Below are 18114 nucleotides of genomic sequence, written 5' to 3'. Positions count from 1 at the left end.
ACTCCTGACTTGTGCCTTGCAGATGGTGGACAGGCTTTGGGGAGTCAGGTGGTAAGTTACTTTCCTCAGGATTCCTAGCCTTTGACCTGCTCTGGTTGCCACAGTATTTACGTGACTAGTCCAGTTCAGTTTCTGGTCAATGGTAACTCCCACAATGTTGATAGTGGGGGATTCAGCAATTGTAATGCCATTGAATGTCAAGGGTCGATGGTTATGTTCTCTCTTATTGGGGATGGTCATTGCCTGGCACTCGTGTGGCGCAAATGTTATTTGCCACTTGTCAGTCCAAGCCTGGATATTGTCCAGGTCTTGCTGCATTTGGACATGGATTGCTTCTGTATCTGAGGGGCTGTGAATGGTGCTGAACATTGTGCAATCATCTGCGAACGTCCCCATTTCTGACCTTATGATGGAAGGGAGGTCATTGATGAAGCAGCTGAAGATGGTTGGGCCTAGGACACTACCCTGAGGAACTTCTGCAGTGATGTCCTGGAACTGATTGACCTCCAACAACCACAACCATCTTCCCTTGTGTTGGTATGACTCCACCCAGCAGAGAGGTTCCCTCTGATTCCCATTGACTCCAGTTTTGCTTGGGCTCCTTGATGACACACTCAGTCAAATGCTCCTTTGATGTTAAGGGCAGCCATTGTCACCTCACCTCTGGTGTTAGCTCTTTTGTCCATGTTTGAACCATGTTTGAATGCAGACTGATGATATAGAGAAAGGCATCCGGCTTGGATGTATTGTCTCACAAAACCTCAGTAGTAACTTTGCTCTGCTGCCTGCACAACGCACTACAATTGTAATTTCAAAACAAAAACAGAATTACCTGGAAAAACTCAGCAGGTCTGGCAGCATCGGCGGAGAAGAAAAGAGTTGACGTTTCGAGTCCTCATGACCCTTCGACAGAACTTGCGTTCGAGTCCAAGAAAGAGTTGAAATATAAGCTGGTTTAAGGTGTGTGTGTGGGGGGCGGAGAGATAGAGAGACAAAGAGGTGGAGGGGGGTGGGGGGTGTGGTTGTAGGGACAAACAAGCAGTGATAGAAGCAGATCATCAAAAGATGTCAACGACAATAGTACAATAGAACACATAGGTGTTAAAATTAAAGTTGGTGATATTATCTAAACGAATGTGCTAATTAAGAATGGATGGTAGGGCACTCACGGTATAGCTCTAGTGGGGTTTTTTTTATATAATGGAAATAGGTGGGAAAAGGAAAATCTTTATAATTTATTGGAAAAAAAAGGGAAGGGGGAAACAGAAAGGGGGTGGGGATGGGGGAGGGAGCTTACGACCTAAAGTTGTTGAATTCAATATTCAGTCCGGAAGGCTGTAAAGTCCCTAGTCGGAAGATGAGGTGTTGTTCCTCCAGTTTGCGTTGGGCTTCACTGGAACAATGCAGCAAGCCAATGCTGCATTGTTCCAGTGAAGCCCAACGCAAACTGGAGGAACAACACCTCATCTTCCGACTAGGGACTTTACAGCCTTCCGGACTGAATATTGAATTCAACAACTTTAGGTCGTAAGCTCCCTCCCCCATCCCCACCCCCTTTCTGTTTCCCCCTTCCCTTTTTTTTCCAATAAATTATAAAGATTTTCCTTTTCCCACCTATTTCCATCATATAAAAAAAAACCCACTAGAGCTATACCTTGAGTGCCCTACCATCCATTCTTAATTAGCACATTCGTTTAGATAATATCACCAACTTTAATTTTAACACCTATGTGTTCTATTGTACTATTGTCGTTGACATCTTTTGATGATCTGCTTCTATCACTGCTTGTTTGTCCCTACAACCACACCCCCCCACCCCCCTCCACCTCTTTGTCTCTCTATCTCTCCGCCCCCCACACACACACCTTAAACCAGCTTATATTTCAACTCTTTCTTGGACTCGAACGCAAGTTCTGTCGAAGGGTCATGAGGACTCGAAACGTCAACTCTTTTCTTCTCCGCCGATGCTGCCAGACCTGCTGAGTTTTTCCAGGTAATTCTGTTTTTGTTTTGGATTTCCAGCATCCGCAGTTTTTTTGTTTTTAATTGTAATTTCAGTCTGTTCACAGAGCCAGGTTAAGACCATTCACCATTTGCTTCAAAACAAATAAACTGTCATCATCATCTTGACTTCTCTGCTCGACAGCTGGTCCGACCCACAATCCTGCAATCTCCACCATGGGCAGGGCAGTGGGGCAGGTCCTGAATCCATGCCAGCCAGAACAGGGATTGAACCCGTTGCTGATGGCATCAATCTCATGCACACTGGTCGTCCAGCCATCTAAGCCAACCAGCCCCCAAGGATCCTGAGCTGCAGTGGCAACATGCACTTTTACATTGTGATTGTTGAGGCTCCAACATTCTATCACATGGCTTGGCCAGGAATCTCTCTCACTTTTACTGCCTATCATGGCATATGTGGAAAGATTTACAAGTTGATACTCAACCTGTTTGGGTACGTTATGAATGAACATTCCTTGAGCTCCTGGCTCAGAGGCAGGGACACTACCCACTGCACCACAGACTCGTTAAATAAGCTACACTTAAAAAAAAATATGCATTGCTGCAAAGAGACATCCTGTTGAAGCTTTTTGTCTTGCATTGATCAGGACAGAATCTCAAGAATACCAAATTTCAAAGGGAGCAGCAATTTATACTGCACAAGAAAAAGGTGCTGATTGTTTGGCAAGTGGGCTTTGGTTTTTAGAGGCATTGCTATGGAGAATGCACCAGGGAACATTTATCCTGCAAGCTTTTGTTTAAATTCAAACCAGGCAAGTTCACTTAAAGATATTTTCTTATGTTCTGAAATGTGAATGAACTGACTTGGGGAAACCTGAATTCTAGCTCTGATTGTAACTGGACGCAGTTAATTGGTACTTGAGTGAATGAGTCACCTTGCTTCCACTCCGGAGATTAACTTGATATTTGAATGGAGTAATCTGCTCTGCCATGTTGACCGCCCATGTTTCATGAGATCTGATTTCAATTCATGCCATTTAGATTTGCTGTTGCTTAGGAGTGTTTGAATGTGTCACTGGAACGAAGGAATTTGAGATAGCAAGACTTTTCTGTTTCACCCCTCCACTGTGTCTGTGCTGTCAGATTGCCCTGTCCTCAGAGACTGTGGTGCAGTTACAAAGGATGTTATTTGTAACTGGTTATGGTCATTTTGGCAGCGATGGAAATCTGATTGGGAAGATCGAGATGGAGTTGTAGGAAGGATGCATGTGGATTTAGGAGCAACAGTAGGTTGAACGATGTGTTTTGTTTGTCTATATATTTCTCTTGTTTCCAATCCATAGGCTGGTGACTGGTATATTCCATACTTCTCCATCTCCACAAAAATTCCCTTTCCTTCACATCATCTAGCCACATTGTTCTTTACCTGCTTTATGACCTATTACCATCTACATTTCCAAACGCAAACAACCCAACCTATTTCCTTGTGAATTCTGAATACTTTGGCTTTGTTCTTATCAGCCTAATCACTTATACTCATTCAGACTCTCTCATTAGACATTCTCCTCACCCAGCTAATTTTTAGCCTAATACTATTATTGAAACCCTCAAGGTCAACTTTTCACAACTGGACAGCGCTGGTTACAGAACAGTTAAGCATTCTCCTATTTATCACTACCTTGATTTCATGGTTACATAGAAATTTCATGTTGTTACACTGTTTCGCAATTGCTGCCTTCCATTTAATGTCTTTTGTTGCATTGTCTTTGTGATGTGATTAATGAAGTAATTAATTTTGTCACCTTTCCCTACTCTGTATCATTCAATTAACAGGTCAGATTTTGGAAGGTTTTCTTGGCTTTGTGCTTTCCTCACTTATTCAGTCTATGTGCCAAACCTTTTCAAGTTTCTCTCTCTCTCTCTATCTCGCTCCTATTATTACATATTAAATTCATATAAACATGCCTATACATACTAAATTTATTGATTTTGAGACCAACTATTATTAAGTTATCCGTATGTCTCTTAATTAATTTAGAGTATGTATTAGAGATTGAGTGATATAGCCATTCCATTTCTCACGGGTGATTTTTTTGTCTTATTTTGTAAACTCATTATCAATTCATGTTCTATTAAAGATTCCTAATAAGGTCATGTTTTCCTTATCAATTCCAACACTGCATGAATTCTGCAAAACTTTGGAATTCTGTTTAACACTTTTTTCATATAATTTCCTTTGTCTGCTCAAGCCACATTTCTTCATGCTTCTGTCATATTATTAAAACCAACTGTTCTTCACCTAATTCTTAATGTATTTCCTGTTTTCTTTCCAGTATGATTTTAAATGACATTTTCAGTGTTGCCCATGAGACCACTGGAAATTAGGTGTGCGAGAGCTGTAGAGTAATTATAATTGGAGACTTTAATTTATCCTAATATAGACTTTGTAATAGCATAAAGGTCAGAGAGTGGAAACAGTTTATGAACTGTGTTCAGCAGAATTTTCTACATCAGACCGACGAGCAAGGAAGGTTTGCTGGATCTGGTTCTGGGGAATGAGATGAGTCAAGTGGATCAAGTGTCAGGAGGAGAACGTTTAGGGCATAATAATCGTAGTATCATAAAATTTAGGTTAGCTATGGAAAAGGACATGGAGAAATCCAAAGGGAAAAAATTCAAACATAAAGTACTGCAGAAACTGGAAATCTGAAATAAAAACAAGAAATCTTGAAAATACTCAGCACGTTAAGCAGCATCTAAGGAAAGAAAAATAAAGAGTCACCCTTTCAGGTTTGTGACTTTTTACCAGAGCAGAGCCAGTCACAGACCTTTTGAAAGTTGTTGAATCTGCTTCCGACATCTTTTCAGGCAGTGTGTTCCAGATCATAACTTTTTGTGTAAAAATGATCTGTCTTCGGGTTGCCTCTGGTTCTTTTGCTAATCACTTTAAATCCCTCTCTGGTTAACAACCTTCGATTATTGGAAACAGTTTTACCTTATTTACTCTATTGAAAATTTCATGGTTTTGAATACCTGTATCAAATTTCCTACTTTCCTTTCCTAATCAAAATGAATAAATACTTGGAAGTACAGGGGTCAAGGGAAAAGAACAGGGGAAGTGGAATTAATCGAGTTACTCTTTCAAAGTGTCTTCCGGCGCAAAGGTTTCAATGGCCTCCTTCAATTTTATCATTCTCAGATTATCTGCATTGATTTTGCAGTTCTTTATAAATTGGGTACTCTGTAATATTTTTAACACCTCATTCTGTCTATCCCCTTGGTGCAAGCTCAGACCGCCTGACAAATTTGGATATGGTAGTTTCCTTCATCCTTTTTGCCTGGTTGATCAACTTCTTGCTTCATTCCTTGAAACTTGTCACTTGCCTTTATGAAGAAACTACTTTCCAGTTTTCTTATGCAAAGGCTGAGGGTAGAATGTTTGAGGGGCTTGATGAAGGCATATTTGAATGAGAGGTGTACAGTACCAGAGGAGAGACAACTTTCAATTATGTCAGCCAACATAGGGAGGGAAGTAGGGCTTTTGTCAGTTCAGTGGGAGTAGGAGCGAGAGAAAAGGGTGAATCTCATGGACAAGATTAGATCAGTAAAGGCATCGGTGATTGCAGAGAAACTAGAAAATTTTTTAAAAACTTGTTCCTGGGATGTGAATGACACTGGCAAAGCTTTAAGATAAAAGCAAAAAACTGTGGATGCTGGAAATCCAAAACAAAAACAAAAATACCTGGAAAATCTCAGTAGGTCTGGCAGCATCTGTGGAGAGGAGCACAGTTAACGTTTCGAGTCTGAATGACCCTTCAACAGAACTAAGTCAAAATAGAAAAGAGGTGAGATATAAGTTGGTTTAAGGGGTTGGGGGTGGGGGTACAAGAAGAGCTGGATAGAGGGCCAGTGATAGGTGGAGTTAACCAAAAGATGTCACAGACAAAAGGACAAAGAGGTGTTGAAGGTGGTGATATTATCTAAAGGAATGTGCTAATTAAGGGTAGAAAGCAGGACAAGCAAGGTACAGATAGCCTTAGTGGGGGTGGGGTGGGGGGATGGGATCGAAATAGACTAAAAGGTAGAGATAAAACAATGGATGGAAATACACTTAATAATGGAAGTAGGTGGGAAAAGAAAAATCTATATAAATTATTGCAAAAAACAAAAGGGAGGGGGAAAATCGGAAAGTGGGTGGGGATGGAGGAGAGAGTTCATGATCTAAAATTGTTGCACTCAATATTCAGTCCGGAAGGCTGTAAAATGCCTAGTTGGAAGACAAGGTGCTGTTCCTCCAGTTTGCGTTGAGCTTCACTAGAACAATGCAACAAGCCGAAGACGGACATGTGAGCATGAGAGCAGGGTGGAGTGTTGAAATGGCAAGCGACAGGGAGGTCTGGGTAATGCTTGCGGACAGACCGAAGGTGTTCTGCAAAGCGGTCACGCAGTCTGCGTTTGGTCTCTCCGATGTAGAGGAAACCGCATTGGGAGCAATGAATGCAATAGACTAAGTTGAGGGAAGTGCAAGTGAAATGCTGCTTCACTTGAAAGGAGTGTTTGGGCCCTTGGACAGTGAGGAGAGGGGAAGTAAAGGGGCAGGTGTTGCACCTTCTGCGCTTGGATGGGAAGGTGCCGTGAGAGGGGGTTGAGGTGTAGGGGGTGATGGAGGAATGGACCAGAGTGTGTCAGAGGGATGATCCCTGCAGAATGCCGTCGGGGGTGACGGGAAGATGTGTTTGGTGGTGGAATCATGCTGGAGTTGGTGGAAATGGCGGAGGATGATCCTTTGAATGTGGAGGATAAGTGAGGACAAGGGGGACCCTATCATGTTTCTGGGAGGGAGGAGAAGGTGTGAGGGCGGATGCGCAGGAGATGGGCCGGACACAGTTGAGGGCCCTGTCAACCACTGTGGGTGGAAAACCTTGGTTAAGGAAGAAGGAGGACATGTCAGAGGAACTGTTTTTGAAAGCGGCATCATCAGAACAGATGCGACGGAGGTGAAGGAACTGAGAGAATGGGATGGAGTCCTTACAGGAAGCGGGATGTGAGGAGCTGTAGTCGAGGTAGCTGTGGGAGTCGGTAGGCCTGTAATGGATATTGGTGGACAGTCTATCACCAGAAATTGAGAGAGAGAGGTCAAGGAAGGGAAGGGAAGTGTCAGAGATGGACCATGTGAAAATGATGGAGGGATGGAAATTGGAAGCAAAATTAATAATTTTTTCCAGGTCCAGACGAGAGCGTGAAGCAGCACAGAAGTAATCATCGATGTACCGGAGAAAGAGTTGTGGGAGGGGGCCAGAGTAGGACAGGAACAAGGAATGTTCCACATACCCCATAAAGAGACAGGCATAGCTGGGGCCATGCGGGACCGGGATGGTCAGATGGCTTTCCGCTTCTTCCTCGAACAGAGGCCTGAACAATCCCCATCCACCACTACTCTCCTCCGTCTGGCTGAACTTGTTCTCACACTGAACAATTTCTCCTTAAACTCGTCTCACTTCCTCCAAATAAAAGGTTTTGCTATGGGTACCTCTGACATGTCCTCCTTCTTCCTTAACCGAGGTTTTCCACCCACAGTGGTTGACAGGGCTCTCAACCGTGTCCGGCCCATTTCCCACGCATCTGTCCTCACACCTTCTTCTCCCTCCCAGAAACATGATAGGGTCCCCCTTGTCCTCACTTATCACCCCACCAGCCTCCGCATTCAAAGGATCATCCTCCGCCATTTCCGCCAACTCCAGCATGATGCCACCACCAAACACATCTTTCCTTCACCCCCACCCCCCGGCGGCATTCCGCAGCGATCGTTCCCTCCGACACACTCTGGTCCACTCCTCCATCACCCCCTACACCTCAACCCCCTCCCACGGCACCTTCCCATGCAATCGCAGAAGGTGCAACACCTGCCCCTTTACTTCCCCTCTCCTCACCATCCAAGGGCCCAAACACTCCTTTCAAGTGAAGCAGCATTTCACTTGCACTTCCCTCAACTTAGTCTACTGCATTCGTTGCTCCCAATGTGGTCTCCTCTACAATGGAGAGACCAAACGCAGACTGCGTGACCGCTTTGCAGAACACCTTCGGTCTGTCCGCAAGCATTACCCAGACCTCCCTGTCGCTTGCCATTTCAACACTCCACCCTGCTCTCATGCCGACATGTCCGTCCTTGGCTTGCTGCATTGTTCCAATGAAGCTCAACGCAAACTGGAGGAACAGCACCTCATCTTCCGACTAGGCACTTTACAGCCTTCCGGACTGAACTTTGAGTTCAACAATTTTAGACCATGAACTCTCTCCTCCATCCCCACCCACTTTCCGATTTTCCCCCTCCTTTTTGTTTTTTGCAATAATTTATATAGATTTTTCTTTTCCCACCTACTTCCATTATTTTTAAGTGTACTTCCATCCATTGTTTTATCTCTACCTTTTAGTCTATTTCGATCCCTTCCCCCTACCCCACCCCCACTAAGGCTATCTGTACCTTGCTTGTCCTGCTTTCTACCCTTAATTAGCACATTCCTTTAGATAATATCACCACCTTCAACACCTTTTTGTCCTTTTGTCTGTGACATCGTTTGGTTATCTCCACCTATCACTGTTCCTCTATTCAGCTCTTCTTGACCCAGCCCCCCGCCCCTAAACCAACTTATATTTCACCTCTTTTCTATTTTGACTTAGTTCTGTTGAAGGGTCATTCGGACTCAACGTTAACTGTGCTCCTCTCCATGGATGCTGCCAGACCTGCTGAGTTTTTCCAGGTATTTTTGTTTTTGTTCTGGCAAAGCTTTGTCGTGCATCCCTAACTGCCATTAAGGTGATGATGAGCCACCTCCTTGAATTGCTGCAGTCCATCTGGTGTAGGTACATACACAGCGCTGTTAGGAAGGTAACTCCAGGTTTTTGCCCCAGCCGCCATGAAAGTACTGTCTAGTTCCAAGTCAGGGTGGTGGCTTATTTGGAGGGGTACTTGCAAGTGGTGATGTTCCCATTGCATCTGCTACCCTTGTCCTTCAAGGTGGTAGAGTTCATTGGTTTTGAAAATGCTGTCCAGGGATTTAGTGCCAAATTTTGAGGTGCAGGAGCTCTAAGAAATTGTGTTGGCCATATAATTTCTAAATCTACTATTACGTTGTTTTCCTATGTATTAATCATTTGTGTCCCCAAAAATCAGTAAAACTATGGTTTTTAAGTGAAAAATATTAGTGCCAGTAGGCATTTAATTTTGAACCCTGTGGTATTTTGAAACATTAGTCTTTAGCGTAGCTAGAATTTAATTATGTAACATTTTACAGATCTAGTATCAGTTATCCGAAATCCTTGGGACCAATTGCATTTCTGATTTTAGATAATTTCAGTTTTCAGATCTGCATATCGGACTAGGCCCACTTATATTAGTAGCCTAAGCCTAGGCAAGCTTTAGTCTGAAGTGAATAGAATGGCTAGAAAAGTATCACTGAATAACAAATGCTGGGTACCTGTAATAAGTTCCCACCCAGGGTACCATCTGCAATTATTTTTGTAGGAGAGGGTTCCAAGTGTCGATGCACTCTGCTGGGAGGCATTCATGAATAGTTCTTCCAGCTTCGTCTACCTTATCAACATTGCATTTTGTTTCATAAGTTTGTCTTTTATTTTTTAGATTGGCACTATTTATTGCTCACTTATAAATGCATGTTGTTCAAGAGTATCTATCAACTGGTCACACATCTTAATGATATTGTCTATAGGCACTTCCACCATGTCATCCTTGTCACCACTGTTTTTATCAAGTTGATCTTGATGTAACACCATTTCTGCAGGTTCCCTGCCAGTCAAAGAATGCACGAAGGGAGCATTATTGTCAACATTAAACACTTCCTTGGCTCCCAGTGTATACATACATTCCATGAATATATCTTTTCAATACTCAAGGAGCTGGTTTACCAGCTTTTTACCCTTGTTCACATGAAAACCTTCAAAGTCTTTGTTCATTGAAGGCAATAATATTGACATTGTTGTGGGCAAAGGTTGTGGCAGCTTGTTGTGGTCAAGATGTCTTTATCAACAAGGCACCAGGCATTAGTAGATGCATTGATGGTGTCCTTAACTGTAAACTCCTATTGGAAGCCTTCCACCCCAGGCCTCTGTTCACAGAACCAAGCATAATATTCAAGATGGAGCCTTTATATGTACGTTTCATGAACCGAAAATTGCCTTGTCCATTGACTGAATTCATGACGTTACATTGGGGGGAAAGTAAACAGTGAAAACCAGAGCTCAACAGGGGGATGTGCCTTACAATTGTCCAGGAGCAACATGGTTTTACAGTTTTCCTCAAGTTCAGCTACCGGACAATGCGCATGTGCCTCTGGTACAAAGTGGTTGTGAAACTAACCAGAAAACATGTCCTTGTTTACCCAGCCTCTCTTATTGGCATAGTAGTGAATAGTTAATGTCCAAATACCCTTGATGCCCCTGTGACATTTGCTGTTCCCAATTACAGCCAATTTACATTTGTGTGTGCCAGCTACCTTGGCACAACCAAGGACAGTCAGCCTATCCTTAGCATCCTTAACAACCGTTGGTGCGCTCTCCTCAGCTGTTGCTGGTGTTTTCCTTGGGGCATACTGCTAGAACAGATTAGTTTCATCAGCATTGCAAATTTGTTCTGGTGAAAGGCCTTCGTCGGAATTTAGCATAGCAAAACTCATCAATAAATCTTTTAGCGGCGTCATAGTTTGCAGATGCTTTATCACCACAAACTTTCAAAAACTTGATACCATGAGGCTTCTTGAATTTCTGCAACCAACACTTCCAATTTTTACAACGGGCCCGGTTGCACACTTGTGCTAGAGGGAGAAGCTGATCTTGTCCTTGAGTCCTCTGCATATCGGTGACAAAGCAGCCAGATTGTGACATATATGGTGTTGAATCCCAATGTATCAGGAGGGTGTCTCCGTGTCGTTTGACAAACGTAAGTGCTGATACTTGCTTATGCGAATTCTTGAGTGGCTGGTGTTATAATTAAGTTCGTTTGACTGAATCCTCGCTCACAATCTGCAGTACTGCTTGGAATTATGTGTGCACAATTTAGTAATGGTCATAAGTCCTGGGGAATTTGTTGTCCAGCTTCCTCCACATTGTCTCTGAATGCATTGATTACAGAAGTAGATGACAATTTAAACCACTTTGCAGAGAGAAGATATTGCCAATTTTCCATATTCTGGTGGCATTTCAGCTGGACAAGACATGCAATTGGCCGATCAGAGATGCATAACTGGATTGGGCTTCAGAGGCTGAACAAGAGCCTTTCAATGACATGGTTGTGAACATTCGATTTTCTAAATTATTAACTAGACTGGTAAGAAACTGCTGATAATACTGATAATCTTACTGTTGCTCCCTAACAAAACTGTTCCAAACTTTCCCTGTCTGACTGCAACTTTGGCCTCAAGAGTTTTTGTGCCAGGTCATTCCTTTTTAGTCCAGGCAAAAAATGTATCCTGTGAAGGATCAGTTTGCCTGCATACACAATCGTTGTAGTGCGTTTCTGCAAACACTTTGAGAGCATGTAATGTGTAATACATCAGAGTTAAATCTAAGAGAAACTGTTTTGAGGAAATTCTCTTTAACAGACCCTCATGTTTTCCTGTCAGATGCAGACCTTGTTTCATTTTTCATTGCCAGTTCAAAATGAGCACATAATGCTTCATAGTTGCACCACACAGCTTACACTGTTCAAGATGAACTTGCTACCCATCTGGTGCTTAAAATGTGGCCTATTTAGGAAATTTGTTGTTCTAATTCAGCAGCGCATTCTGCCAGTTGCTTCCGATTGAGAGGTGATTTGTTATATACAGAGTATAATTTATCCATAAATGGATGGAAATGGTTCACTCCACCAATTTCTGTCACTGAATCACCCACTGCAAGTTCTAATCTATGGTTCAGGCAATGCCAAATAATATCTGGGTATTGCTCCATAAGTCTGTTAGCTGCACCTGATTTGGTGCCCAGTGCAACACTCACTCCATCACAAGCAAACACTACAAGACGCTGCTTCAGTTAGGAGTCATCAAAACCATTTTTTTTGAGACATTCAAGAAGATAGTTAAATATTGTATCGCTTTTTGATCTGGAAGTTCAACCAGATCTAAAAACGTGAAGTGTGGATCATCCTCTTTATCACTTTCACATTTCAGGTAAGCTACTAGAGCGGTTTTGGTACTTAGGCTTGTAGATTCTTCAATAAGAATCAAAATTTTACCTTCTATTACTTTGATATGCTGACAAATTGTCTTTGTCATCTGGGTAGCTATGTGGTCAATAAATTCTGCAGCACTGGAGTGGGAAAGCAACCCAATTCCCATGTAAGCAATATTTTCATTTTGAAATGCCAGCAAGCCAAAGTGGTCAGAGTAAGGTCTATTGTTTTGAGCCAACTAGCATGCAGAACAGAAAATTGCACAAGTCACCTTTAGATATGATGCATTCAAGGTTGTCACAAATTTTTCCAAGAGTGTCTTTGTTTTTTCAACGACATGTTGCACGGTGATGTGAACTTTTGACAGTTTGTATTTGTGAGAGATTTCAAACGTGCACTCCAGTATGACACTTTGTACTAATGCCATTCATTCATAAGCAATCCCTTGGACGTGAAAAGTGATAAGATACCAACATTTATACCCAAGGTTTTCATCCTCGTGGTCTTACCAAGGATATGTCTTTTTTTTTCCCCCTCCCACACTTCCTCTGCCCACACATCTGCACAGGGATACAGACCTGCCACCGTATCAAGCCCAGTTTCAGATTTACACTGTGGCCAATTTTGACTCTGACTCTGAGGCAGTTGCAGCACTGGAGCTCTCCTCTAAATTATCACTCAGTTTGACAGTACTTGAATGTTCTTTTCTTTACTTCACTTTTTTTCTACGAAAGAAGAAGGTTATTCTTTATTGTTTCTCAGTCATTGTATTGCCATGAGGTGGTTTTGAAGGTTTGATTTTAGAAATAGTCCTGTTTCCTGTGGGCTGCTGTTGGCAATTCTGACTGAGGCCTTTCTCCCTTTAGGCTGGCGATGAGTACTGAGTAGACCAGTGGATTTTAGGCTGTTGTATTTTATAAGCTGTTAACCTGCCACTTTTGAGACGTCAAGAGCTGGGCGTCGGGGTTAAAAAGACAAAATATGTAGATACTAAACAGGCGACAACTGGCACGCAATGCAGTGGCACTAGAAATGGAAAATAGTTTTGGCAATTCATCATCTCCAGGGTTTCAATCTCAGCTTCTGTGATTCCTCTGGATCTCCACCTGCACTCAAGTTTCACCTTCCAAGAACACTTTCAGATCTTTGGCCGTGTCAGGCAGAACACCACAGTTCCAAAGGTCATCAGTAAGAAGTCACCAACCTTCGGCTGCCTCCTCGGATCTTCACTGTTGCTTTCAAGCCCACTTCGCCTCAAGTTTGGCCCCTGCAGCTCTTTCGTTAACTTGGAGCCTTTTTCTCTGCTCCTGTCATTTATCTTGACTCAATGGGATCTATCTCTGATCCCTATCTTTGCCCCTTACCTGGGACTTTACTCCTGGGACCTTCCCTGTCCTCTTCCATGTGTCCTGCTCCGTGAGCCACCCTCTCTGTAATAACTCTCCTGTTCAGGTTACCTGACCTGTTTTCTCGTGCTGTTTCAATTCTTTATTCCCCTTTCCTCTGCACAGGTGCGTATAACTGTTCCCCAGTCCGAGGAACGAAAGAATATTAACTGTGCATGTGCGGCCAGCTTCCAGCTGAGAGCTGCTGGGAAGCAAAGCTGCTGGCCTCCAAACTCCCGATCCAATCTCAGACTTCTAATAACACCAGTAAGTTCCTCAGTGTTCAGGAGTCGCCACAGAAGTAAACAGGAGGTGCTGAAGCAACGTTCCTGCAGCACTATACCTCTGGTGCTGTCGAAGGAGGCTTGGGAAGGGGTGGGACTTTTGACTAGATGGGCTGGGGAAGGGAGGGATAAGGCACCTGAATAGCTGGTCTGACTCTTAGGAGCCCATGAGTTTCTCATACTTGTTTAGGTGAAGCATTGAGGGGTTTAAGGAAATGATTGGTAGTGGAGAAAAGAAGTCAGGGGTATCTTTTGCTTCCAAGGAGGAAAACAACCCCAGTTCCTCTGGTTTCTCAACATATTTGAGGTCTTTCATTTCTGCTATGTTTCTAGTAAATCTCCTCTGCCTCCTCTCCAGGGCCTTTCTAAATTTTGACGCCCAGAGTTGAATGCATTATCCCATCTGGACGCTCACCAGTGCTTTATACAGGTTCACCATAACTTATTTTTTCAAGCTATGTCTCTATTTATAAAGCCAAGCATCCCATTTGCCCTTTGAACAGTTTTCTTCACTTGTCCTGTCACCTTAAAAGATTTATGCCTGTGTATCCCTAGGTGACTGTTTCTGCACCCTTATAAAATTGTACTGTTTAGTTTATGTTGGCACTTCATCCTTCTTAGCAAAATGAATCACTTCACACTCTCCTCCTCTCTCCACTGTCAAACTGCTTGTCCAAGGTCTAGTCCTGGATGAGACACAATCTCAAGCTGAGCCAGACTGTTCACAACCTTCACCTGGCTTTAGTCCATATGCTGCTTAAACTCTCACCCACACTTTTGTTATCTCCAGACTCGACTATTACAAAGCTCTCCTGACCAGCCTCTTACCTTCCGCTCCTCCATAAACTTAGCTCATTCAAAACTAGCTCATTTAAAACACTACTGTTGAATTCTAACTCATAGTAAGTGTTAGCTCCCAGTCCAGCTACACAAATTTTAAAACTCTTAGCCTTATTTTCAGTTCCTCCATGGACTTGCCCCTCCTTATGTCTGGAGCCTCCTCCTGCCCTTCAACCCTCTGGGAACTCTGCCTTCCTCCAATACTGGCCCCATTTCCATTCCCCATTTCCTTCACCTCTAGAGTTGGTGGCTATTCCTTCAGCCATCTTAACCCAAAGCTTTGGAATTCTGTTCCTAAACCCCTCCGTTTCCCTGCCATCCTATAAGACCCTCAAAATCTCTCTCTGACCAAAACTGTTGGTTACCTCTGCTCATGTCTCCATTTTGGCTCAGTGTCAATTTATCAATTTACACTCCATAAAGGTAAAGGTGCTATATTTATGCAAGTGGTTCTCTTTCTCTCCCTTGTTCTGCTAATATCACGTTCTGTTTTCTTACCTTTATGCCACTATCAGCACCTCCTTTCGCCCTTACCACTACCATTAACACCCCTTTTGTCCTTTTGTTCATGACATCTTTGTCAATCTGTCCTTTGCTGCCACCTATCACTGGCTTTCTATCCAGCTCCATCTGCTCCACTCCAACCCCTTTAAACAGCATAAATTTCATCACATTTTTACTTCTCTTTAGCTCTGCAGAAGAGTCATACAGACTTGAAATGTTAACTCTGTTTTTCTCTTCACAGATGCTGTTAGACCTGCTGGGTTTTTCCAGCATTTTCAGTTTTTGTTTCAGATATCCAGCATCCACAGTATTTTGCTTTTATCTAAGGCTAAGAAGAGATTTTACTGAGCTGTTTAAAATTTGTGATGTAGAGTTTAGATGGAGTAAATAAAAACAAATTGTTTCATAGGCTGAAGGGTTGAAAACCAGAGGGCATAGATTTAAGGTGATTGGCAAAAGAACCAGAAGCAACATAAGGAAAAGCTGTTTTAAGCAATAAGTGGTAGCATTTAGAACGCACTGCCTGATTGGGTGGTGGATGCGTATTCAATAGTAGCCTTCAAAAGTTAATTGGATAAATGCTTGAAGGAGAAAAGTTGCAGGGACATGAGGAAAGAATGTCAGCTCTTCAAACAGTTTCAATCTGCTGCTTGCACCTAGTTAAAGTGAAATTAGATTAGTGATGTGATTTTTTTTCTCAAAAATATGTTATTCGTAAAATATATAAAAGTACATTACAGAAAGTGTAAAACAAATCAGTTTCTTTCAATATAATATGTAACACTTTGAGGTGTTTCACTATCTTTACAATTACAATTAGTGTTTACAATATTTCTTTCTTTCATGTCAAACGTACAACCTGATTTTTAGTGATGAGATTCTGGAGGCAGCTGCTAAGTGAGATTCCCTGCTTTTGAAGAATATGCTGGTTACTTTTTTTTTTGTTTTACTGCAGAAATTGGGCAAGTTGCATTAACATCAATGCATCCGGTAAGAGCAGTGGGGACTGTAAATATTTCGACTCAAAATGTGCAGCAGTACATTTCAAGGTTTCCCCATGTGTTACAGGTCAATTGGCATGAAGTTTACTCTTGAATTGTGGGAGGAACTGATGTTCATTATAACCTTATACACAAAAACCATCCTCTATCATGTAGAAGAGAATCAGAAGTTTCAGATTATTGTAACAATGCTGCAGTATCAATGTAAAATCTACAATGTTGCAACTGCAACTTCATCTGACATTTTATTTCTTGAGATGTATCCATATTCCTTAATATGGACTTATTACACAAACTCAGTTAAGCAATTTGAGTGAGCAGCAGAATCATCAGACTAGCAAGTTCCCTGTTTTGATCTTGAGTTTATGCTGATTTACTTGATATCTGTCAGGGCAGCAATTAGATCTCATAATTGTCCTCTGCGTCCTTGGTGCAGGTATAGAAAATTTGATCAGGATCCCCGTTCTTGGTTGTTATCCAGTACCCTTGCTGTAAACATGTATGGGCATCAGATGAGAATAGTAATGGATTTGGCTACGATGCATCCTGTGGTAAAATAGCCTGGAACAGACTCGCTGTCTCTTGGGCAAAATCTTAAGAATGTAACCAATGAAGTGGATTAGGAGCCAGCAAGGGGACAGTCTCTTTGGAAGAGAGAAAATGGACAAAGAAAAGAAGGCACGTTTTCTTAGTTTCAACCAGTTATTGACAAAGAAAAGTGTTGATGGAAAATATTTGCAATTTAAATGGTTAGATGCCTGATTGATGTTTTCTTTTATACAATTTGAGGGAAGATCAATTTTGTGAAAGGTTCCTAAATTGCGGTGAAGTCTGAAGATTAGCCAACCTTGATGCCTCGCATAATTTCAGTAGTGAACCCGTACCCTCTGTCGGTAATGGGTGTAACTGTGGAACAGTGTGTACTGCATCAATCAGACCTTGCCTGCAGCTAAGCAGGTACCAGCTTTAGCTCAGGAATGAACTGCGCAGGCAGTTGGAACCAATCACACACTCCCTTTTCATTGAAGCATTTTCTTTCTTCCAAGTATACTACAAGGCTTGATTGAACAATTTGATAGGTGCCTCAATGGGGAGATTGGCACAAGAGCTTGAATCTATCTGGACATGCTTAGCTCCAGGAAACCTATATTACTGCCTTGGAGCAAATTCGGTGATCATTTGTAGGGCTCCAACAGCCAATAAAAACTTCAGTTAGACCAAAGCTTGGCTAGCTTGAGTCATATGAGTTGTTGCTTGTCAGAACACTTGTGAATTTGCCAGCAAGGATCGTTCTCCATTTCCAGCATCCGTGAGTGAATTGTTGGAATAGTTGGCCCCCTGGTGGCTGAGAGGATTGCAGGGATCAGTTTATACAGGACTGGAACACAGGAAAGGGACTGTGTTAGGCATATGCACTAAAGGTAATTAAGCAACTTTTTTTTAAATAGTAAATCTCACTTAGCAACTGCCTCTAATTATTCAGCCATATACAGACTCATCGCTAAGGTACTCGCAGTTTAACAAGGTTGGAAAGTTAATTGAAACTGTTTGAAGACCTAAAATAGGTTGAAATCAGCAGGGCAAGTTGGTTAGTACAAAGTAAAAATTTCCAGAATTTCCTGAAATTAATAGTTGGTGTGCTTAATACATTCTAAGCACCACCTTTGTAATTGACTCCTTTGGCAATGGCAAAGGCATTTGCCTGATATATGTGCTGCCTGTGGTAAGTTGATGGTGTAAGTGGTGGAGGCTTTGCTACCTTCTCAGTCTTCCAGTAGTTGATAGTGTTATAAAGATGTTACTAACAGTCTTGCCTTTTTACCCCTTTCAGTACATTTGATAATAGGCATCCACAAAAGGCATCATACTCTACTCTGCTAGTGCATATGGGCATTATTACTGGGGATAGGGGATAACACTGACTTAAATTGATGTAAGAAGATTTTGAAGATTTC

The 18114-nt window shown here is 42.3% G+C and overlaps 1 protein-coding gene across 3 annotated transcripts in view; it reads left to right on the top strand.

Annotated features, from left to right (window-relative positions):
* The window catches only part of zgc:63587 (uncharacterized protein LOC393431 homolog), a 136711-nt gene that overhangs the window by 75027 nt on the left and 43570 nt on the right, over positions 1 to 18114 (top strand). The window contains exon 11 of one of the 3 annotated variants that reach the window (XM_041202579.1): positions 11137 to 11285. The exons of the other annotated variants lie outside the window; for them this stretch is intronic. Within the exon in view, the coding sequence (XP_041058513.1) occupies positions 11137 to 11218 (82 nt within the window). The 3' untranslated portion in view covers positions 11219 to 11285. Of the gene's footprint in view, positions 1 to 11136; positions 11286 to 18114 lie in introns of those variants that run through there. 3 annotated transcript variants of the gene reach the window in all.

This window comes from Carcharodon carcharias, chromosome 13 (assembly GCF_017639515.1).
Source record: "Carcharodon carcharias isolate sCarCar2 chromosome 13, sCarCar2.pri, whole genome shotgun sequence".
Lineage (NCBI taxonomy): Eukaryota > Metazoa > Chordata > Chondrichthyes > Lamniformes > Lamnidae > Carcharodon > Carcharodon carcharias.
This window is presented reverse-complemented; position numbering and strand designations above follow the sequence as displayed.